The sequence below is a fragment of the Juglans regia genome, chromosome 4 (genome assembly GCF_001411555.2).
Source record: "Juglans regia cultivar Chandler chromosome 4, Walnut 2.0, whole genome shotgun sequence".
Taxonomy (NCBI): Eukaryota; Viridiplantae; Streptophyta; class Magnoliopsida; order Fagales; family Juglandaceae; genus Juglans; species Juglans regia.
Window position 1 is genome coordinate 24944321 of NC_049904.1, and position 25158 is coordinate 24969478.

The 25158-nt window shown below is 40.6% G+C and overlaps 1 protein-coding gene across 1 annotated transcript in view; it reads left to right on the forward strand.

The window, feature by feature from the left end:
• LOC108983046 (cation-chloride cotransporter 1) overlaps positions 1–24076 on the forward strand; it is a 29290-nt gene extending 5214 nt beyond the window's left edge. Inside the window, exons 5-13 of the mRNA XM_035689720.1 lie at positions 9164–9278; positions 10101–10201; positions 10381–10442; positions 16672–16896; positions 18344–18458; positions 19298–19492; positions 21324–21724; positions 22272–22433; positions 22675–24076. Of these exons, the coding sequence (XP_035545613.1) occupies positions 9164–9278; positions 10101–10201; positions 10381–10442; positions 16672–16896; positions 18344–18458; positions 19298–19492; positions 21324–21724; positions 22272–22433; positions 22675–23765 (2467 nt within the window). The 3' untranslated portion in view covers positions 23766–24076. The remainder of the gene's footprint in view (positions 1–9163; positions 9279–10100; positions 10202–10380; positions 10443–16671; positions 16897–18343; positions 18459–19297; positions 19493–21323; positions 21725–22271; positions 22434–22674) is intronic.
• The last annotated feature ends 1082 nt before the right edge of the window (positions 24077–25158 follow it).

Consider the following 25158-nt stretch of genomic DNA (forward strand, 5'->3'; position numbering starts at 1 on the left):
ATATTCAACATGTGGTGGGAATGGAGAGCGTGGGGTATGAAGAACAGTTTATGGCCCTTCTCACTGCCATTGAGGTAGGCCATTCTCATTCCAAGAAATCTGGTTCCAAGAAGCAGAGGGAACTTAACAGACTAAAATGGTCATTGAATGAGGGGAGCTCAAGTCGCGATAGGAGCAAAGGGAAGGGTACACATGTTTCCTTATGAAGCCAAAAATTGTGTATTGGAATGTACGCGGGTTGAACGAGATTAATAAACGCCATCTTATAAAGAATTTGCTTAGGGATTGGAAAGCGGATATCGTGTGCCTACAAGAAACCAAGCTGAAATTGGTGTCTAGGAAAATAGTGAGAAGTTTGTGGTGCTGTCCATATGCGGATTGGGTATATTTGGCTTCAAACGGGGCATCGGGTGGGATACTAGTGATGTGGGATAAACGGGTGGTGGAAAAAATGGAGGAGTTTGTCGGAGAATACACAGTGGCTTGTTCGTTTAAAATGGTGGAGGATAATTTTTTATGGGCATTTGCAGGTATATATGGACCAAATGATGACACTACCAGACAATGTTTGTGGGAAGAACTTGCGGGAGTGTACAGTTGGTGGGACCTCCCTTGGTGCATAGGTGGTGATTTTAATGTGGTAAAATTTCCTAGTGAGAGGTCTGGTAATAGTCGGATTTGTCCTGCCATGACAGAATTCTTAGAGTGCATCTTTGATTTGAATTTGGTGGATATCCCACTGATAGGTGGGCCTTTTACCTGGTCGAATAGTCAGACGTGGTCTCGTCTAGATAGATTCTTATTATCGCCGGATTGGGAAATTCATTATCCGGAGGTATGTCAGAAGAGACTACCGCGACTATTTTCGGATCATTTTCCCATTTTATTGGATGGAGGTGGTATCCAAGGAGGCCGTAGATATTTCAAGTTTGAAAACATGTGGCTCAATAGTGAAGGTTTTGTGGAAAGGGTTAGACAGTGGTGGTCATCTTATCAGTTCTATGGTACACCCTCTCATATTTTTGCAGGCAAATTAAAAGCTCTAAAGAATGATTTAAAGCTTTGGAACCTTCAATCTTTTGGAGATATAAGGGTACAAAAGAGAGCCAAGATGGAGGAATTACAGAACTTTGAGAAGATCACTGAAGATAGAACGCTCACAGTAGAGGAAGTCTCACGTAAGGCAGAACTTGTCTCAGAGTTGGAAAGAGTATTATCCTTGGAGGAAATCTCATGGCGTCAGAAGTCTAGGGCACTTTGGTTGAAAGAAGGGGACAGAAGTACAAAATTTTTCCATAGATTGGCTAACTCTCATAGGAGAAATAATACCATTGAAATGCTTAAAATCAATGGTATTGAAAGCACGGAGGCTTCAGAGATCCGGGAACATGTGGTGACTTTTTATGAAACTTTATTTAGAGAAGGTGAGGGGTGGAGGCCAAAATTAGATGGACTTGGTTTTGATTCAATTGAGTCACAGACATCGTCATGGTTGGAAAGACCCTTTGAGGAAGAGGAGGTGTATGAAGTGGTCAGAGGATTGGCGAAGGATAAAGCACCAGGTCCAGACGGTTTCTCACTCGGTTTCTACCAAACCTGTTGGGAGGTTGTGAAAGATGATATTATGAATGTATTCCAGGAATTCTTTATGGCGGGGAAATTCAAGAAAAGCCTGAATGCTACATTTCTCGTTCTGATTCCAAAGAAGACTGGAACATCGGAAGTGAAGGACTTTAGACCAATTAGCCTTATTAATGGGGTATACAAAATAATCTCCAAGGTGCTTGCAAACAGGCTAGGGAAGGCCATTGGCAAGATAATCTCAAAGCCACAGAACGCTTTTGTAAGGGGTCGCCAAATTTTAGATTCTGTCTTAATTGCCAATGAATGTCTGGATAGTAGGTTAAAGTCTGGTGTTGCAGGAATTATCTGTAAACTAGATATGGAGAAGGCATATGATCATGTGAACTGGGACTTCCTCTTGTATTTATTGGGGAGATGCGGCTTTGGGGAGAAGTGGTGTAGGTGGATCAGATGGTGTATTTCAACAGCAAGATTTTCAGTTTTAATCAATGGCAATCCAGAGGGCTTTTTCAATAGCTCACGAGGCTTAAGACAGGGAGATCCCCTATCCCCTCTATTATTTGTTATCATCATGGAGGCTCTGAGTAGGATGTTAGAGGCGGTAGCCAGTCATGGGTTTTTGTCAGGATTTCTAGTGGGTGATTCGAATAGGGGTTTGATCTTGGTATCTCATCTATTATTTGCAGATGACACACTAATCTTTTGTGAAGCAGAGCAAGACCAACTTCGGGCTTTGAAGGCACTTCTTTTTTGTTTTAAAGCAGCGTCAGGGCTGAGAGTAAATTTTGATAAGTCAGAATTAGTGGCTGTTGGGAATGTCAGTAATTCTCAGCATCTGGCTAACATTCTAGGGTGCAAGGTCGCTTCTTTACCTATGACATATTTGGGGTTACCGTTGGGGGCTGTTGTCAAGATAAGGTAAAATGCGATGTATGAATGGCCGAATCAATTGGCCTTTGAGTGATCTGTATATTATATAGAAACTTTACAAGAGAACTATACATGGGAAGAAACTAATTATCGAGTGATTCTAGCATTCTTAGCCTTATATGGAAACTATATTCTGTACAAGCCTAAGTAACGGAAGTAAAGATGAGATAAGGAAAGAAGAATAGAAGGAAACTATATTGATGATGGACAGTGCTGTCCATTGACAGCCCCCCTCAAATTGATGCGGGTTGATCAACAAGCATCAATTTGCCACTTAAGAAACAGTGTCTATGGCGAGTGAGAGCTTTGGTGAAGATATCAGCAATTTGTAGTTCAGTGGGAACATGTGGGAGAGTGATAACACGAGCTTCAAATGCTTCACGGATAGAATGACAGTCGACTTCAATATGCTTCGTGCGCTCATGATAGACAGGATTGGCTGTGATTTGAATAGCACTTGTATTATCAGCATGTAGTGGTGTAGGATCGGTCTCAGAGAAATCTAGCTCAGCAAGCAAACCTCGAAGCCAAATAATTTCGGAACAAGCAAGAGACATTGCCCGATACTCAGATTCTGTAGATGACTTAGAGACTCTGTCTTGCTTCTTACTCTTCCAGGAGATCAATGCATTACCTAAGAACACACACCAACCAGTAATAGATCGACGTGTATCAGCACAACCAGCCCAATCAGCATCGCTATAAGCAATAAGGCGATGAGAATTGCCTGCAGGAAAGAATAAGCCACGGGCAGAGGTGCCCTGAACATAGCGTATGATCCTACGGACAGCAGCCAAATGAAGATGACGAGGGGTCTGAAGAAACTGGCTGACTTGTTGTACTGCAAAGGAAATGTCCGGTCTAGTAATGGTGAGATAGACAAGACTACCTACCAACTTCCGGTATAAACTGGGATCCTCAAGTAAATCACCCTCCTCTTTGCGAAGCTTGACATTCAATTCCATGGGAGTATCAACCGAAGTGGCCTCCTGTAGGCTAGCTGTAGCCACCAGGTCACTAGCATACTTATGTTGATTGAGTGAAATACCAGATGAACTACGATGCACCTCAAGACCAAGAAAATATGTGAGAGACCCAAGGTCTTTCATATGAAATGACTCAGAGAGATGAGTCTTGAGCTGCCAAGTAAAATAGAGTCGGAACCAGTAATCACAATATCGTCAACATATACCAAAAGAACAACAATACCCACATCTGATTTCCGAAGAAACAATGAAGTGTCATACTTGCTCTGCTTGAATGAGAATTGTAATAAAGCGGTTCGAAATTTATCAAACCAGGCCCTTGGAGCTTGTTTGAGACCATAAAGAGAGCGACGAAGCTTACACACATGCGAAGTCGAAGGAGTACTCAGTCCCGGTGGTGGTTTCATATAAATACACTCTTTAAGATCCCCATGAAGAAAAGCATTCTTGACATCCATCTGATGTAGTGGCCAATCATTAGAAGCAGCAAGAGCTAGAATCGTACGAACAGTAGTCATCTTAGCCACAGGAGCAAAGGTCTCTTCATAATTGACACCATATTCTTGATTATTCCCAAGAGCAACAAGTCGAGCTTTGTAACGATCCAAACTTCCATCAGATCGAACCTTGACTGAGTAAACCCATTTGCAACCCAGAGGAGCAATTGTTGGAGGGCATGGCTCAATGTCCCAGGTATGATTGGCCTCTAGAGCGGCAATTTCTTCCTGCATAGCTTGTTGCCAACAGTCATGCTTGGCAGCTTGTGAGTAGCATGTGGGAATATCAAAATTGGATAAAGCAGCAGTAAGAGCTGAAATAGAGGTCCCAGAAGGAAAACCATACCTATCCGGAGGTACAGACACTCGAGGAGAGCGTCGTACCAAGGGCTCTGGAGGTGCTGCAACTGACTGGTTCTGGAGCATGTTAGGATCAGATATCGGGTGAGCCATGGGAAGAGACTGTGGGCGGGAGCGTCTCGTATACACAATACCTGGTTTAAAGCGAGAGCGGACAGGAGGAAGATTTGAGAGTTGCTGCTCAAAGGAGGGGAGGACCACAGTGGAAGAAGAGGGCACAGATGACACAGGAAAGAAATGTTGATTTTCAAAGAAAATAACATTCCTAGAAATGCGTGTGCGATGTAAATTAGGATCATAGCAAACAAATCCTTTTTGACACACATTATATCCCAAGAATGCACATCTAACAGATTGAGCAGATAATTTATGTCGCTCATGAGGAGGTAAATGAACAAAGCATACACAACCAAATGTACGAAGATTATCATAACTAGGTTGCTTATCAAACAAGCGGAAATAGGGAGACTCCATGTGTAAGACTTGGGAAGGTAAACGATTAATCAAATGAGTAGCAGTTTTCAGAGCCTCGACCCAGAACATGGATGGAACAGAGGATTCTAACAAGAGGGTACGTACCATGTCAAGAAGAGTGCGATTTTTGCGTTCGGCTACTCCATTCTGTTGGGGAGTAGCGGGACATGAACGTTGATGAATAATACCTTTAGAAGCCAAGAAAGCCTGAAACTCATTAGACAAATATTCACCACCAGAATCTGTGCGTAATGTCTTAATAGTCGCAGAAAATTGATTGTCAACATATGCTAAAAACTCAGTGAAAGTACGAAAAACCTCAGATTTGGAATGAAGGAAATAAACCCAAGTAAATCTGCTATGATCATCAATGAAAGTCACATAGTATTTAAATTTCTCATGTGAACTAACGGGGGAAGGTCCCCAAACATCACTATGAACAAGATCAAAGCAGTGAGAAGCTCGACTAGCATGCAAAGGAAAAGGAAGAGTTTTGCTTTTACCAAGTTTACAAGAATCACACTCAAGAGATAAAGACAAACGTTCTTTATTACCAAGAAAACCAGAGTTCAATACATGAGATAAAATCTGAGTATTAGGATGGCCTAAACGACGATGCCACACCATACTTAGATTAGGAACATTATTACAAGCAAAAGACGTAATAGAAGAAACTGAAGAAAGTGCTGGAACAGGTAAAAATAGTGGAAACAAACGCCCCACTTTAGGTCCCTTCGCGATCGGCTTCCCCGTTACCTGGTCCTGCACAACACAACCATCACCAGAAAATTTAACAGCGCAATTGTTATCCACTAATTGACCAACAGAAATAAGATTAGTGGAAAGTTGAGGAGCAAGAAACACATCAGTAAATGTCGAAGAGGCATCTCCGACAGCAGCTATGGGCAAAGAACTACCATTGGCAGTTTGAATAGCAGATTGACCAGCATAAGGTCGAACATGACACAGAGCAGTGGGCGTATTTGTCATATGATTAGAAGCTCCCGAGTCTACGTACCAGAGTTTAGTAGAATTTTTACCTTGAAACCCCATCGCAGACAATGCTGAAATTAGCATCTGTTGCACCATTTCAGGAGTGCAATAAGTTGCTGCAGGAGATGCAAGATCAGAGGAAACACCTGAGGAAGAGTCATGTACTGCAGAAGTCGCTGAGGGAGAAACAGACACAGAAGTCTGAAATGCGTGAGCCTGACGATTCTGGGGACGGATACGACATTCTTTGATAATATGTCCCTTTTTCTTACAATAAGAACAATATTTTTTAGGACAATTGGCAGCAATATGCCCATAGGCCTTGCAGCAGAAACATTGCAAATTTTTAGAAGTCATAGGTGATCCGTGTCCTTGGGCAGCATAAGCCACAGTCACTGTACCAGAACTACCATGAGATTGCTCCAGAATAGCTTGAGTACTAAGACGTTGTTCCTCGCGAAGTAACTCACCAAAACAAATATCCAGCGAAGGAACAGGAGATCTGTTCAGTAGAGAAGAGCGAACAGATTCATATTCCGAGCGTAGTTTCATAAGAAACTGATCACGCCGGCTAGTCTCATGAAGCTTCTGAATAGTGGAAAGTGCAGCAACAGGAACATCCGCGATAACCAAATCAGTATATTCATTCCAAAGAGTCAAGAATGCCGAGTAGTAGTCTTGGATGGAAAGACTACCATGTTGAAACATGGCAATCGCATGTTCCAACTGAAAGCGACGAGCATCATTGTCTTGATGATAAACTTTCTTTAGGTAATTCCACATGGATTGAGCGGAGCGATGAGCCCGCAAGTTAGTGACAATATGTGGCTCCACCGAACTAAGAAGCCAAGACATGATCCGAGCATCAAGTACATCCCAAGAAGGCGAAGACGCGACATCTTTGTAGTTTTCAGGATTGGATGTTTGTGCAACATCCGTGCCATCAATATGGCCCCAAAGGTCTTTTCTCTTGAGGAAAAGTTCAAATTGAAAAGCCCAAGTAGAATAATTTTTGCCTGTAAATTTGACACATATAGGTGCAGAATCCATAGCAAAAAAAATGGAACTCGAGACGAAAAGAAATTCCAGAATAAACTTTAAGGAACCCAAAGAAAATGAGTTTCTGCCGACAAATGTGATAAGGCAAAAAAAATAATAATACGAAGACCAAAAAATTAATTTTGCCGAAATCACCCACTCAGAAACGTAAACAAGAACGCAGGAACAGAAGCCCAGACCTTAAACAGAGCTGCCGAAACACACCACTCCAGAAGAAGAGCGTGTCGATGGAGGAAGGAGATGCCGAGAGAGCCCAAAACCGAGACAGAACCTGCCGAGAAAGGCTACCCCAGAAGCAGAGCGCCGAAAAATACGAAGCTCGTACGTCTGTCGATACACGAGAAATCGAAGATGCCGAGAGGACGACGCCGACACACGAAACCGAGACAAATCGAAGATGCCGAGAGGGACTGCCAAGACACAGACCACACCGACACACGTAATCGAGACAGAAGACGATGCACGCGGGCAACAACGAAACCGAGAGAGAAAAAAATCAACCGGCTCTTGATACCATGTCAAGATAAGGTAAAATGCGATGTATGAATGGCCGAATCAATTGGCCTTTGAGTGATCTGTATATTATATAGAAACTTTACAAGAGAACTATACATGGGAAGAAACTAATTATCGAGTGATTCTAGCATTCTTAGCCTTATATGGAAACTATATTCTGTACAAGCCTAAGTAACGGAAGTAAAGATGAGATAAGGAAAGAAGAATAGAAGGAAACTATATTGATGATGGACAGTGCTGTCCATTGACAGCTGTATCACGGGCGTTAGGTATATGGGATACCGTGATTGAGAAAATAGAACGAAGATTAGCAGGGTGGAAGAGAATGTATCTATCGAAAGGAGGCCGGGTGACCCTTATCAAGAGCACTCTTTCTAACTTACCAACATATTTTCTGTCTTTATTTCCAATTCCAGCTTGTGTGGCGGCGAGAATTGAAAAACTATATCGTGACTTTCTATAGAGTGGATTGGGAGAGGAATTCAAGTTCCACCTGGTCAGTTGGGATAAGGTGTGCAAACCAATTTCCTCAGGTGGGTTGGGGATAAAGAATTTGCGATCATTTAACCGGGCACTTCTTGGGAAATGGCTTTGGAGGTACACTATGGAACCGGAAGCTCTCTGGAAAATTATGGTGGATTGCAAATATGGCAGGGTATGGGGGGGCTGGTGCTCTAGTGAAGGGAATGGGTCTCAGGGTGTGGGGATATGGAAACACATAAGACGAGGGTGGGGGGTCTTTTCTCGATATACTAAATTTAGGGTGGGGGAAGGTACTCGTATAAAATTTTGGAGGGATATTTGGTGTGGGGAAGAGGCACTCATGGACTCTTTCCCTATGGTTTTCCGAGTGGCAAGTGACCAAGAAGCTTCGGTGGCGAACCTCATGGATAGTTCAGGGGATCAAATTCATTGGAATATACTCTTTAATAGAGCAGCTCAAGACTGGGAAATAGACAGTTTTGAAGCTTTTTTCAGAGTAGTGTATAATATGAAGCCGAATGGAAGATGTGGTGATAAGCTGTGGTGGACACCAGCAGGTAAGGGAATATTCTCGGTGCATTCCTTTTATAAAGCCCTTACCGCACTTCCGAACACCCATTTCCCTTGGAAAAAACTGTGGAGGAATAAGGCACCCCCTAAGGCACTTTTCTTCACTTGGACAGCGGCTCTGGGTAAGATTTTGACTACTGACAATTTAAGAAAGCGTAGGGTCATTATTCAGGATTGGTGTTGTATGTGCAAGAAAGCGGGGGAGACAGTGGATCATCTTTTGTTACATTGTGAGACAGCTAGTGCCGTGTGGAGCGAAGTGTTCAGTCGTATAGGTTTAAATTGGGTGATGCCGGCTACTGCGGTGGAATTATTGGCTAGTTGGGTAATACCAGATGGACCCCCACAAATCAAAGCTGTATGGAAGATGGTTCCTAGCTGCATATTGTGGAGTATATGGCGAGAACGTAATGAACGGACATTCGAAGATAAGGAGCGGTCCCTAGAGGAGCTTCGAGTTTTATTTTTTCGTACTTTACTGCTTTGGGCTATAGCTGTAGACTTTAATGGTCTAAATGTACATGATTTTCTTGTTTCTTTTACAGCAACTTAGATAGGCCTTTGCTCTAGTATAACTCCTTGTGTACTTGGGCTATGCCTATTCTTATTTATACTATCGTTTACTTATCAAAAAAAAAAAACATCTGAATTTAATTTGTTGCCTTTTCTCGTTAGGCCCACTACACGTAGTGATTTCTTTTATAATTGCAGGATCGTTGGTATGGCTGGCATAGGAGAGTCGCTGTTGCTGGTATCTTTCTGTGGTTTGTGCACTTTTCTGACTGGAATATCACTGAGTGCTATTGCCACTAATGGGGCAATGAAGGTAGACATTGTTTGCAAGCAACCTATTAGCTTTGCTTGTGTCTTATTGCAGTTGGATTGATGACTATAAATCATGAAAGAAGAAAAAATGGCTAGCTCTTCCAATTATATTTATTAATCATGCTGTAGAAAAGCTCTTTATTATCTTTTGGATGCCAGTGTTGGAGTATAATTGTCCACAAGGGCTTCTCCATGACTAACTTATTGGCTGTTAACATGTTATTATGTGTGTGTGAGGAATAAATTGGGATAGTTTGTTATTTCTTAAGTTATGAGCTGATGTGGGATTAAACTCGTAACTTGACCTTCCAACTCTCATATATGGGAGAGGAGATGTCATTTTGTTCAAAGATCATTACGACGTTTGTGAGAAAGGAAAAATCGCATTTATTGAATAGTTTATAGTGGGATTCTTCAATTCATATTGGTACTGCATATTGCAGATAAAACCTGGCTTAGATAAGCTAAGCGCAGACTAATACAATGGATGTGCTAAAGCGCAACGGCTTTCTAAAGCTCAATTCCTTGCTTGTTGGGATGAGTATCCTATTTTGAGGAAGCCGGCTGAGCTCGATTAACATTTTCTAGATGTGTTTCCGGGTATATTGCACAGGCTTTTGGTTTATAATTCCTAGCTTATAGTTCAGGCGTATTACTTCATTATATTGTTTATTGCATGGTTCATAAGATAATATACCTTGGGAATGAGAACTCACTTGCTTCACATTTTTAACTGTGTTTTATAGGTTATTTCTCACTTTCACCATATAGGTCACGTTCAAATTAATGCCAAGTGATCTTAGTTTATTTACTTTGCTTTTAGGGTGGGGGACCTTACTATCTCATTGGTCGTGCCCTTGGTCCAGAAGTTGGAGTTAGCATTGGACTATGTTTTTTCCTTGGCAATGCAGTCGCTGGAGCTCTGTGAGTGTATTCTATGAACTTAGATCTGATAACACCATGATATATATGGTTGACAGTTGATATCCTTGAGAAGAATGGAGTTTGGGCATGCAATAATTGTTCTACTTTTGATCGCTTTGCCTATTTTATGAATACAGTTTAGTCGTTGACTTTGTGCTTTCATTTACTTGTGGTTCTAGGTATGTGTTGGGAGCTGTTGAAACCTTTCTGAAAGCTGTGCCTGCTGCTGGGATTTTTAGAGGTTACCACTGAGATTTTGCTGCAAATTTTCAGCGTCTTTTTGTAGATAATATTTGTGAGCCTCCTAGTATCCATCTCTAGCTCCTAACTGTAACTAGGTGTTCTTAGTTGTATACTTTCTGTGTACTTGGGCTATGACTAGTTCTTGATTTAATAAAACTCTATTTTTAATTTTAAAAAAAGATAGTATTCTTGAGCCGTTGACTTCAAACCAATTGTTGATCAATGATACTTTTGAGTGCTTTGGTCTATATACATTTTTAGCAACTACAGCTGTGTGGTAATAGTACTGTCATTGCAAACTCCGACGTTGTGGCATGATGCCAACGTTGCTGAATATCGGCATGCATAGTCCAGCTTGGTATAGGGATAATTATGAGTCCACTGTTTCTTCTCCTTGACAGATGGAAAGATTGTTTACCACGTAAATGGTTGTGCCTTTCATGTCGTTCCAGAACTTTGACCTTGTTGAATTATGATACCAAAGATCTTTTACTTTTAATACCATGTTTAATGATAATAAAAAATAATAAATTACACACTGAACATTTTCTCTCTCCTAGAAATTTTTCTCTCCGTACACATGCATTTTTTTCTTTCTTGGTCTGGTTCTTGATTCATTTTGCTTCACCAACATGGGTATTGATTGGTGATAGTTAGATGGGTCGTGTTATAGAACTAGTTATTGAGTCTAAGTGCTTCACTATAGCATTATGTGGAGGTGGTGGTCTAAGAATTACTGAGAGAAGCTGGAAGACAGAAAACTTGGTGTTGCTGGACTTCTCCTATATTCAGTGGCTTGGGAAGGTGTTAGAGGAGAGCTTGAGCAGAAAAAAGGAGGTATACTCGGCAACACGTGATGGGTATTGTAGTTTTATTGCTCAACGTTGTGAAAATAGGAAATGAAGATACGTTGAAATATCAGAGTATAGTCAGGGGGAAGGAGGAATATGCTGTGTATTCCAGAAGGTGAGAATGGTTGGGGATGGAGGAAGATGAGGGAGGCTTTGGTAGAGCAAGGGAAAGAAAAAACCAAGGAAGGTGGTCTGCATGGAGGAGCCAAACCGAGTGATGGAAGAGGGAAACTGAAACACTATGAGCGATCGTATAAGGAGGTCCTTGCGACGTCGATACCAAGAGCTGCGAAGGCGAAGGTGGCTGGTGCGAAGGTTTTGGACAGAGGTAAGGGACGTTGGCAACGTGAGGGTACGGTGAACCATGCCCATGGCAGGGCCTCTGTCGAGTGTCAGTCATGGGTAATGCAAAGGAAGTTGTTGGAAATGCAGGGGCAGCTGCGCGCACTGCAGAAGGATATGGCTACTATCGTAGCATTTGTCGGTTCATTAAAGGAAAGTGAGGGAGCAGATAAGTTGAAGGATGATGGGCTGAGTTTTACTCGGAAAAAGGCTCAACAGAAGGGCAAATATAACAAAGGATGGAACGTATGGCACCGGGCTAAATCACAAGATCATTTTGGGGCTGGGCCGTCTCAAGTTAAGGCCCATGATATCGGACTACATCCTAAGGCCCATTCAGGCGGGTCGTTGTCCAGGACCCAATTAGACGGGCCTGGATCCGGGCCAACAGAACTCGCGAAACCGAGTTCTAGCCCGATACATTCAACCGAGCTTCACGGGCTCGGGTTCGTGCCGGACAGCATACAGACGGCGCCGATAGAGGTTGAGGGGCTACAGACGGCGCCGATGGAGGTAGTGGGGGTCGCCGGTGTGGTCTCGCCGGAGTCTTGTGCTCAAAATCCCTTGTTAGGCGTAGAAGCTAGGGTTCCTTCGGCTCTGGAGAATCAGAGCTGGCGGATGAGGGAGGCTGGGGTGTCTCTGATTCTGGCGGCAGGGTCGGGGAAACCAGTAGAGGACCTCGAGCTGGTTGAGGTTGAAGAAGACTCGGATGACTTCATGCATTCTGTGGAAGATGAACTTTTCATCCCCTGTGGTTTGGAGGATTTTTCTATGGGAAGTGAATTTCAGAACCAGAATAATAAGATGGGGAATCCTACCCCATTAAATTATTATTTTCCAGATCTAGCATCAGATTGGGTTATACATAAAGCTAAAGAAATTTAACATGTTGTGGGAATTGAGTGTGCTGGGTATGATGAGCAGTTTATAGCCTTGTTAATTGCTATGGAAGCTGGCCATTATCAAGAAAAGAGGGGGAGCACAAAGAAGAGTCGGGAATTAAAAAGATTGATGTGGTCGATGAACTCGGAAGCAAGTTCTAGCAGGAATAAGGCAAATGGGAAGGGGCTGAATGTTCTCCAATGAAGCCTAAGATTTTATCTTGGAATGTCCGGTGTCTAAATGAGGTAGAGAAGCGTCTTCGGATTCGTCGTCTACTTCGGGAATGGAAAGCGGACATGGTATGTTTACAAGAGACAAAGCTGAAGTTGATTAGTAGGAGGATTATTCGGAGTTTGTAGAGTAATATTTATGTGGATTGGGTATATTTGGCCTCTTCAGGGGCTTCGGGAGGAGTTGTGATAATGTGGGATAGACGGGTAGTAGAGAAAGTGGAGGAGTACATAGGGAGATATATGGTAGCTTGTTCTTTTAAAAGTGTATCATATGATTTCTTGTGGGCATTTGCAGGAGTGTATGGGCCTAACTTAGATGTCAATAGAAGTATATTATGGGATGAACTTGCAGGGGTACAAAGTTGGTGGGACCTCCCTTGGTGTATTGGGGGGGATTTCAATGTGGTGCGATTCCAGAGTGAAAGTCTGGGAAGTAGAAGATTGAGACCAGCAAGCCTGGAGTTCTCAGAGTTTATCTTTGATTTAAACTTGTTAGATCTTCCATTAGCAGGGGGTCCAGCTACTTGGTAAAATAATCAGACGTGGTCCCGCTTGGATCGTTTTCTGATTTCTCCTGAGTTTGAAAGCCATTTTCCGGATGTATGGCAAAAGCGTTTGAGTCGTATAACTTCGGATCATTGGCCTATTCTACTGGATTGTGGAGGTGTTTGTAACAGCATAATGTATTTTAAGTTTGAAAATATGTGATTGAAGTCAGAAGGTTTGTGGAAAGGGTTAAAAGATGGTGGACTTCGTATCAATTTGAAAGTACATCCAGTTTTATTTTTGCAAACAAACTGAAAGTCTTAAAAAGGGATCTAAATGAGTGGAATAAACAAGCTTTTGGAAATGTGGAGGAGAACAAAAATTCCAAGATGATGAAAATTCAGTATTTCGAAAGGCTACAAGAAGGGAGGCCACTAAATGAAGAGGAACAAGCACAAAAAGTTTTGTTGGTTGCTGATCTTGAGAGGTTAATCTTACAGGAAGAAATCTCATGGCGCCAAAAATCAAGATCTCTTTGGTTGAAGGAAAGGGACCGGAGTACGAAGTTTTTCCATAGAATTGCAAAATCACATAGAAGAAATAATAACATTGAAGTGCTGAGAATTGAAGGGGTTGAGAATAGAGAAGAAGAGGTTATCCAAGACCATGTGGTTGTTTTCTTTAAAAAGCTTCTCACGGAAGAGGTGGGTTGGAGGCCTACTTTAGATGGTTTGGCTTTTGACACTATTGAACCAGGGGATGTTACCAGATTGAAGAGGGCTTTTGAAGAGGAAGAGGTATTTGAAGTGGTAAGAAAGATGGCAAAAGATAAGGCTCCCGGACCGGATGGTTTCTCTATGGGTTTTTTCCAAGAGTGTTGGGAGATGATTAAAGCGGATCTTTTGAAGGTATTTCAAGAGTTTTTCTTGTTAGGAAAGTTTGAGAAAAGTCTTAACACTACTTTTCTTGCACTAATCCCTAAAAAGGTAGGGGCATTGAGATCTCAGATTTTCGGCCTATAAGTTTAGTGAATGGTGCTTATAAGATCATTGCAAAAGTGCTTGCAAATCGATTAAGTGGGATATTGGGGAAGATTGTTTCCAAACCACAGAATGCTTTTGTTAAGGGTAGACAGATCCTTGATGCGGCTCTTATTGCTAATGAATGCTTCGATAGTAGATTGAAGATGGGCAAAGCAGGGATTATGTGCAAATTAGATATGGAAAAGGCGTACGATCATGTTAATTGGGATTTCCTTCTTTATTTACTGGGTAGGTGTGGGTTTGGTGAGAGGTGGAGGTCATGGATCAGATGGTGTATTTCTACGGTACGGTTCTCAGTGTTGATTAATGGTAGCCCAGAGGGTTTCTTCCCAAGCTCTCGTGGCTTGAGACAAGGGGATCCGTTATCTCCTTTACTTTTTGTCATTGTTATGGAGGCATTGAGTAGGATGATCTCAGCCTTAGTGACTAATGGTTCCATCAGTGGTTTCCAGATTGGATCACCGAGTAGGGGTATTACAACTGTTTCTCACCTGTTGTTTGCAGATGATACGCTTATCATGTGAGGCTGATCACGCTCAGTTGAGGGCGGTGAAGACATTGCTGCTGTGTTTTGAAGCAGTATCTGGCTTGAAAGTAAATTATGATAAATCTGAATTGGTACCGATTGGAGAAGTTCAAGATATAAGGGATCTGACGGGCATTCTGGGGTGTAAAATTGCGTCTTTACCTATGACTTACTTGGGATTGCCGTTGGGTATAGCACCGAAATCTCGTATGATATGGGATACAGTGATTGAAAAGTAGAGAGGAGATTAGTAGGGTGGAAGAGAATGTATTTGTCGAAAGGGGGTCGGACTACTTTAATCAAAAGTACACTTTCCAACCTTCCCACTTACTTTTTATCCTTATTCCCTGTACCGGCAAGTGTGGCGGGTAGACTTGAGAAGTTACAGAGAGACTTTCTATGGGGGGGCTTGGGAGATGAGTTTAAATTCCACTTAGTTAAGTGGGAGATGGTATGTCGGCCTATCTCCAATGGCGGTTTGGGTGTCAGAAATTTGAGAGTTTTTAATCGGGCTTTACTAGGCAAATAGTTGTGGAGATATACCAAGGAACCAGAGGCCTTATGGAAGACTGTGATCGAAAGCAAATATGGTGATCTAGGGGAGGGGTGGTGTACTAGAGAAGTTAGAGGAATAGCGGGTAAGGGGTTATGGAAATACATTAGAAGAAGATGGGAGGTTTTCCAGCGATAGACTAGATTGCACTTGGGGACAGGTGTCAAGATCAGATTTTGGAAGGATGCATGGTGTAGTACCAATGTTCTACTAGATCTGTTTCCGTCTCTTTTCTTGATTGCAAGTAACAAAGATGCCACAGTGACGGAGGTTATGGAAGTCTTAGTCTTAGGTAGAAACATTCACTGGAACATCAATTTCAACCGGGCGGCACAGGATTGGGAGATGGAAAGTTTTGTAGAATTTTATAGCCTCTTATATTCTGTTCGACCAAACATTCAGCAGGAAGATGAGTTATGGTGGCATCCTACAGGGAAAGGGGTATTTTCAGCTCGCTCTTTCTATAAGGTTCTCACACGAGCCAGAGATACAGTTTCCTTGGAGAAAGCTTTGGCGTCATAAGGCTCCTCCCAAAGCCTCTTTCTTTGTGTGGACAGCGTCTTTGGGTAAGATCCTCACTACGGATAATCTAAGAAAGAGGAGGATAATTATTACAGATTGGTGTTGTATGTGTAAAAGCGGGGGTGAGTCGGTAAATCATTTACTTTTACACTGTGAGATAGCTAAGTCTATTTGGGACGAGGTGTTCAAAAGGATGGATATGGCGTGGGTGATGCCGGAAACAGTTTTGGATGTATTGGCTTGCTGGAATTCTATCCGTGGGGTGAGACAGATTAAAGCAGTGTGGAAGATGATCCCTATCTGTATTATGTGGTGTCTATGGCAGGAACGAAATGAGAGGACTTTTGAAGACAGAGAGAGATCTGTGGAGGAGCTAAAATTGTTATTTTTTAGAACTCTTTGTACTTGGGCCATTGCTGTAGACTTAAATGGCATGGACCTTCATGAATTCCTAGTTTCATACATGCCTACATAAACAGGGCATTTTCTTTGTATTGTGTTACTTTGGTGATCTAATAAAGTCTTATTTTACTTATCAAAAAAAAAACCGGGGGGGTGGGGAAGAACACATCCACCACATTTTTTTGCCCCTTATGCACAAATACCTTTGTGGAGCTTATTCTATATATGCATTTGTTTGCTTTTTATGACATTCACACTCGTTATAGTGGAATTGTTAACAGTTGTTTTTGGTAGTTGATACTGACAAGCCATGCATGCCATGCAGTGATATTAAAAAGCGTATCTTGTATTAATTTGTTTATATATTTTTTCATGTTGTCCATGCAGAAACCATCACAAACATTAATGTCACAGCAATTGAGCGAGTAGAAAGTCCAAGTTCACACGACCTGCAAATTTATGGGATTGTTGTGACTATCATCCTATGCTTTATTGTATTTGGTGGTGTGAAAATCATCAACCGGGTTGCACCTGCTTTCCTTATACCTGTTCTGTTCTCGCTGTTCTGCATATTCATTGGGATCTTTTTGGCAAGGAGGGATAAACCTGCGAGTAAGTGTATTTTTAAATTTTCATGATTTGCGGTTGACCTCTCTCCCTCCCTCTCTCCCTTCCTATGTGAACTTATTTAGCATTACACTATGCAGCTTATTGCAAAAGAAGACTTGCAAACATGATGGTAATGCTATCAGTTCTTACGTTGAAATCATCAATAGGCATGCCAAAGCACCTTTTGGTCGGATTTTATCTAGTGTCTTGATCTTGTTGGTCCTTTTTGGACCCGCAGTAGATACAAATTTGGGGGAGAATCCTTTGTCATGCCTCCTCCTTGGTGTGTCAGTTTGAAGACATCACCTATTCAAATCTGAGAGATTAAATGTCATTGTGGAGTTCTTACACTGATACTCTTCTCTATTTGGGAGACTTGAGACACCTGATATCTCAGAGTTATTAGCATTAATATTGTCCCCACTCTTGCTGTTGAGGTGCCTTCTGGCTTAGTTGCCTTTTGGGTCAAGATTGTCTGACTACTTTTCCTGATTTCTCTTTTCAGCAGTCTCTTTCTATTGAAAAAGAAACCATGGGCTATTTCTTTGTACCCTAATGGTCATATCATAAGTTGCATGTTTATTCTTGGTTCTTTTTCACAATATTAACTATGCCGTGGAAGTTTTTATCGGATTTGATTGTCCACTTGGTGCACTTTGGACCCTTGGGGAGGTATGGTGTAGGTAAGGGGTGTTCACTGACCCTATTGGCTCAGAAAACATCACCTATTTCTGCCTTCTGGCTAACAGGGTTTGGAAGTGAGTGCCCTTCTGAGCCGAACTGAATCTTCTGGTGGTCATTGAGCTGAGCTGGAGTTTGAAGCCAGCTCGTTGAAGATTGGTTTGGGCTGTCTAATTTCTTTTCCTTTCCTCATTTATTGGCTTTGGATCCCACACACATCTGAAATGAAAAGAGTCTTCTGACTATCAAGCCTCGAGGTGCACTTGCCCGAAACTCCTTGCCAAGGGCCTGTGCACCCCCGAGATTAGTTGTGACTTTGTTCTCGGACACCCGGTGACAATAAAAAAAAAAAGGTCTTCTAACTATCAAGCCATTGTGTATTTGAAGCTAACATGTTGCGTCAGATTGGGTTGAGTTGGGTGGAGCAGATTTTCAAGCACTAACTCACCCAATCAGCCAGTAATATATATTATTTGTTCTATCTCTTCACATTGGTGGTTATCCATTGCATCTCGATGATGCAAAAACCAGTTACTTTATAGGCAGATGTTCTTGCTGATCAGACCAGGTGAACTTGGTTGTGGGTTGTATAAGTTACAAGTATGTGTCTATGTTTTAAGTATTATGATACCTTTTGACATTTGTAGTCTTCACTTTTGCTGTTTATTATATATTTGCCTGCTTGTGCTTGTATCATCCTTTACCTTTTCTTGAATTTATTCAGTAGCAGCATCAGATAAATGATATTCTCTGGCAATATTTGGTACAGTTGGAGTCACGGGCTTGAGTTTGGAAACTTTCAAAGAAAATTGGAGTCCAGGTTATCAGAATACTAATGATGCTGGTGTTCCTGATCCTGAAGGAAGTGTATACTGGAATTTCCAGTAAGCCATAAAACTACTTTTTTGTGGCTTTATAATTGAATCTTGAGTCAATGTTATGAGACATATGTCTGGTGTGTGGATTATATTGTTTAGGGATCTGATGCTATTTCAACAAGATCAATTTAGTATTTTCTTAGCTCTAGGGTTTGATGGATTGTGGGGCCTCCCGATTATGTATCTCTAATCATGACACTGAACAATTCAATGGCTCATCTCTGTTTGCAATTACCTACATGTCATTTGATATGCCTGGGCAAGGTCGCACATCATCATTTGAATTTATTCTCTCAAAATTATTGCTTTGTTGAGGTATTTATCAAAAATAAAACTTATGGCTTTGTTGAGGTGGGATATTTTCATAGATCTTAAGAACTGTAGTAGTAATGCAAATAATCTGGTGTATTTGCTCATGTTAGATTTGCTTAATTTTGGTTTTTTTGTTGTTTTCTTATAATATTCTGTCGCTCTTGTTGGTTTTTGGGTATAGAGTATAAGGTTGTTTTTGACACTTAGGTTTTGGGTGTTTCTTTTATTCCTATCTTGTAACCCCCCAAGTGTGTTGTTATTTCCACGGTTTTCCTCTGCCATAAGTGAGGATTTATGAATAAAATTGGGGAGGGCTCACTCTTGGACATGTGGCCCCAACTCTTCTTTCGGAAAATAAATAAATAAATAAATAAAAATAATCTGATTTATTTGACTCCTTTCCACCAAAAGCTGCCCTTAATGCTAAGTGACCAAATATGTTGTGCAGCCCCATTTTTATCTTTCATTGTTAATTGAATAGCTCCACTAGTTGTTGGTTTTTCTAACAATATTTATTTTCTTACTTTTTTCAGTGGATTGGTTGGTCTTTTTTTCCCTGCTGTAACGGGAATTATGGCAGGTTCAAATCGATCAGCTTCACTGAAAGACACCCAGCGTTCAATTCCCATTGGGACATTGGCTGCAACTTTAACAACTACTGCAATGTATCTAGTTTCTGTGTTGTTATTTGGAGCCCTTGCAACCAGAAAGAAGCTATTGGCGGACAGGTATTATGTTCCTTTTAAGTTGTTTTCATTACTTAAACGTTTCTTTTGTACCCTCCTTTGATTCTAGATTTTCACTCATCTCATACCAATAGTTACATATTTTGCATATTTTCTTCTTATTTTCAACGCTAGTGTTTGATATGTAATAAAACTTCATTTAATTTCAGCACTGGTTTGTATTCAGTTATGGACAATTTATAAGGCCCATACCCTCCGAGGCCATCCGTCTTTATATTTCATGTATTAACTGGTTAAGAACTTGAAAGTGAACAGAAATGAAGCCAGTTGGCACCTTGTTCCAATATGCACCAAGTGAATAGGTCATGGGTACAATTCTGTAGGTGTTTTTAAGGGAAAGAAGAAACTGCAATGAAAGATGAGGAGTATTTTTTAGGATGAGCTAGAAAAAAGAATTTTGAAGTTCTAAATTTCTGAATTAGTAGCTTTTTAAAATCTTGTAGTATCATCTTTTTTACCCATAATTTGGCCTCAGCTTGAGACCCTTTTACTTCATAATTGCATGAGAAATATGTAAACAAACTGCTGCAGAGAACTTTTCATGAGAATTCTATAACCAAAGGGCAAATACTCGTCCATTACATCACCCAACCATACTGATTTTTACAGTGCTCTTGCATGTGTTTGGGGGTGGGGGGTGGTTGTACGAAGAATTGAACATTCTTGAATGCACCTGAGTGCAGTGGACAACCATATTGGTTGTGGAAAGAGAATGGTTACTCTATTTTGTGCAAATTTTAATTGATGAAAAGCACATTAAAGGAACTAGGAAAATAAAAGGAGGGTAACAAAAGAGCAGTTTCAAGGGATGACTTGCTTTAATGCCATGCCAGAGTTTGACATCCATGAGAAGAAGTGAAGTCTTGGGATCAAGTTGGATGAAAATGATAAGGTGGGAAGGCTTACAAGTAGGAGCCTGTCGTTTTTTTTTTTATAATTTTTTTGTAAAAGGAGAAAAGCTTATTAGCATGTCACTTCTTCTCTTTAGAACCCTTTTGTTTTTAATTCATTATTTATTATTTGCTATTGATTTCTTTAAGGTTTTGACCCTTTCTTATCTTGGAAATTTTTGGCAAGGAGGTTTTGGAAAAGTTCTTCTACATACCTTCTGCAGTATGTTTTCTTTGAAAAAAACTTCAGGGATTTTAAGAAAAATTCTTCACTTCCAATCCAATTATCTTTTAAATGCCAAAACAATTTTTCATCTTTCAAAAAAAAAATTTAATCTAATCATTCACAAAAACTGAAAAAATGCATCTCACAACATTTTTTTGAGCTTTTCAATTTACCTTTAACTTTTGCAAACCCAATATAAAATACAAAAAAAAAAAACTCCATAAAAGTGTTGTGTATAAAACTTTTCATTCTACCTACTCACTTTCACAACTCCATACAGTACACATCTCGAAGTTTTTCAAGAATCCTAGAAGGTTGCAGGATTTTTTTGCTTACCAAGCATTTCAGCTTTTCTCCGTCATTGCTCCCAAACATTTTTTGAGTTGATAGAAGCTGTCAGGTTTAAAATTTTTAAATTGACATAGTTTATGAAGAATACAAGAACTAACTGGAAGATAGTTTGTCGAAGATTAGATAGTCATCTTTGAAGAATAATCTTTGCAACATTGTAGAATAATCTGTCTTCAGGAATGTGATGCCACAAAGAATGTCATTGAGTTTATACGCAAGCAGTATTTATTCAGGTTATGGTACCGATTTGTCAATGTGTACGCTTAAAAGAAAATATTTTGATGAATATTAGTCAGGTAATAAAATACTTTGACTGCCTGAAAGCTGAAATGGAATTATTCTGCAGGCTACTTACAGCTACAGTTGCTTGGCCTTTTCCTGCCATCATTTACATTGGAATCATTCTTTCAACATTAGGAGCTGCTCTTCAGAGCCTGACAGGTGCCCCGCGCCTTCTTGCAGCAATAGCCAATGATGAAATCCTTCCTATTCTTAATTACTTCAAGGTTGCAGATGGCAGTGAGCCTCACATTGCTACCCTCTTTACTGCGTTCATCTGTATTGGGTGTGTCGTAATTGGGAACCTGGATCTTATCACACCAACTGTCACTATGTTTTTTCTTCTGTGTTATGCGGGTGTGAACTTATCTTGCTTCCTTCTGGATCTTCTAGATGCTCCCAGCTGGCGTCCTCGGTGGAAATTTCACCACTGGAGCCTTTCTCTTCTTGGAGCATCACTTTGTATAGGTGTGTTTCCTTGTCACATATATTATTCTTTTTTTTTTTTTCCAATTATCACTGCATTGTTTATAAATGAGGTTTTGGCAAGCCAAAAAAGTCCAGTGAAAGCATTGGCAAGAGAGGTCCTTGGTGCTAGCTGTTGAGCCTTCGACATTCTCATTGTAAATTATGTTGTTGAGGTGCATGCTTGGGGTGGGATATCCTTCACTTTAATATTCCTATTTGCCAAATATGTTCCGTTATTTGCAGCAGATGCTTTCAGAAACATTAACTCATGTCTATTTATTGAAGGGATCGGATAAAGTGTAGAATTTCTTGGGGAATTGTGGGCTTAAAAATGTTGGATAAATTTGCATGTTTGAGGAATACAATGCTTAAAATGCCACATGAAGTTCAAACCTATTTTGTCATATGTTTAACTTAGGTGCATTTGAGAGAATAGCTTCTCCAGGGAAAATTTTGCATTACTTGTGTTTCTGTGCATGTGTGTAGCCAGTGCAAGTATGATACCCACTGATCATGTTTATGTGCTGTTTTTTTGTTTTGCATGCAGTGATAATGTTCTTAATCTCTTGGTCATTTACTATAGTAGCTCTAGCCCTTGCAAGCCTTATATATTATTATGTGAGCATTAAAGGAAAGGCTGGGGACTGGGGTGATGGTTTCAAGAGTGCATATTTCCAGCTAGCTCTTCGTAGTCTTCGATCGCTAGGAGGTGCGTATGCTTCTGAAAAGATTATACCAAGTCTTAATACTCTTGATTAATGGTCTCCATATCTGACTGCATTATGGAGATACTGTGTGCTGTTTGGCATAAAATTGGATGGGGCTTGCACTCCTTGGTCTGTATATGTATCATGCATTCACATATGTTTGTTCTGCATGAGTGTACTTCTCGGTCCTTGTATGTATCATGCATTTTCATTTGTTGTTGAACTCTTACAATATATTTGCAGCAAGCCAAGTGCACCCGAAGAATTGGTATCCTATCCCCCTGGTGTTCTGCAGGCCGTGGGGGAAACTGCCAGAAAATGTACCTTGCCATCCAAAACTTGCTGACTTTGCAAACTGCATGAAGAAAAAGGGACGGGGAATGTCTATCTTTTTCTCCATTCTAGATGGAGACTATCATGAACTTGCCGAAGATGCCAAGGCTGCCTGCAAGCAGCTAGGTACCTACATCGACTACAAGCGTTGTGAAGGTGTAGCCGAGATAGTTGTAGCACCTAGTATGTCTGAGGGCTTCCGTGGTATTGTCCAAACCATGGGCCTTGGCAATCTCAAACCAAACATTGTGGTGATGCGGTACCCTGAAATATGGCGTCGTGAAAACTTAACTGAAATACCTGCCACCTTTGTTGGAATAATAAATGACTGCATTGTTGCAAACAAGGCAGTTGTTATTGTTAAAGGTCTTGATGAATGGCCCAATGAATATCAGAGACAATATGGTACAATAGACTTGTATTGGATTGTTAGAGACGGTGGTCTCATGCTTCTCCTCTCTCAGCTCCTTCTTACCAAGGAGAGCTTCGAGAGTTGTAAGATTCAAGTCTTCTGCATAGCAGAGGAGGATTCTGATGCAGAGGGGCTCAAGACTGATGTGAAGAAGTTTCTGTATGATCTTCGGATGCAAGCTGAAGTGATTGTTATAACGATGAAATCATGGGATCGACAAGTAGAGGGTGGGTCTCAGCAAGATGAATCATTGGAGGCATTTACAGGTGCACAGCACCGGATTGCTAGATACTTAACAGAGATGAAGGCAGCAGCTGAGAGAGAAAGAAGGCCACTGATGGCTGATGGAAAGCCGGTTGTTGTGAATGAGCAGCAGGTGGAAAAGTTTCTTTACACGACTCTGAAGCTGAATTCAACAATACTGAGATACTCGAGAATGGCTGCAGTTGTGCTTGTGAGCTTACCACCACCTCCAGTGAACCACCCAGCATATTTCTACATGGAGTACATGGATTTGTTGGTGGAGAATGTCCCCAGGCTTTTGATGGTAAGAGGATACCGTAGAGATGTTGTAACTCTATTCACGTAGTTGTAAGTGGAATGCATTTCTGGACGGTAATTTACTTCATTTCTCATCTATTGTTTTATAGTTTTCGTTCTTCCCCTTTCTCTATTCATTTCTTTTGCCCGTCTTTCTTGCTAAAAGCGGCATTTGTTCTTTCATTGACTAATCTAGAAATTTAGGAATCACAGTCCTTTTGGGGGAAGTTTATAAATACATAGTTTAGACTCCTAGCATCAAATTTGTACTTTTCTGGGTTAGTGAGGTGAGATTGAGACTTTCTTTCTTGAAACTTTTAAGATATATTGATGATGAGATGAGATGAGATGAGATGAGAATTTTGTGTTTTGTCTTATGTCCTGAACCTGCCCGCAGTCTTTTGAATTTAGTTTCACGGACGTTGCTACGTCCACACAGGATTTCAGCTGTCATTACTCATCGTCATCAAAGATTCAAATGCATGATTCTTGGCCCCCCACCCCCGGCTTTGAGCTTCCATTTGCTTGCTGGCGGCCGGTAGAAAATTAAGGATTATAATAAACCTCCCATCTGATATCTTTCTCGCTGATCAATTGAATATTTAAGAGTAATTATATATGGAGTGGATCTACACCCACCGTTGGGGGCTCCCGCTAGGCATTTTATGTTTTTTATTTTTGTATCATTTTTTAATATTTTTTAGAAAAGAAAAAAATCATAATATTATTAAATAATAATTTCTTAATCATTAATTAAAAAATAAAAAATAAAAAAAAGAAAGCGGTGACTTTCAACGGGATCTCTAACTTTTTCCTTATATATGTATTTACGTCGCTCATACGTGAATACATTTCTTTCACGTCCACAGAGGATTGAAATCCTTTACTGAACACAAAATATTTTATTTATTTATTTTATCTTTTCTTTCACTATTTTTTTTTAACTATTTAAATATTTTTTAAAAATAAAAAAAATCACATATTCCAGTAGATTTTTTCTTTGGACATAGTGTTGTCCTTAGTTTCACAAGGGGTCATTATTCCAGCTCCTGATCAATTGGTTTTATGTATCGATCCCCGGGTTCACTCTCCTTAATTTAATTCTAATTATTTCTGATCTTGAAAATTCTTGATTTCTTTTTCATTTCTTTTTTTCCTTTGCAAGTGATCATGTGTACATGACACTATTTTAGAATGATTAATTATAAATATCATAAGAATAGTAATCATGGAGGGTAAAATCACAGCTTCGCGCGATCATATTATATCCCTTCTATGGAATTGTTTATATTGATTGGACTTGTGTTTATCTCTCTCTCTCCACATATATATTTGTATATATATAACTATAGATAGTTCTTGTAATCAACGACAAATTAATCTTCCAGCCGTTCGGTATCCTAGCTGCCGTAGCTGCACAAATACAATCGACAGAGGTTCTT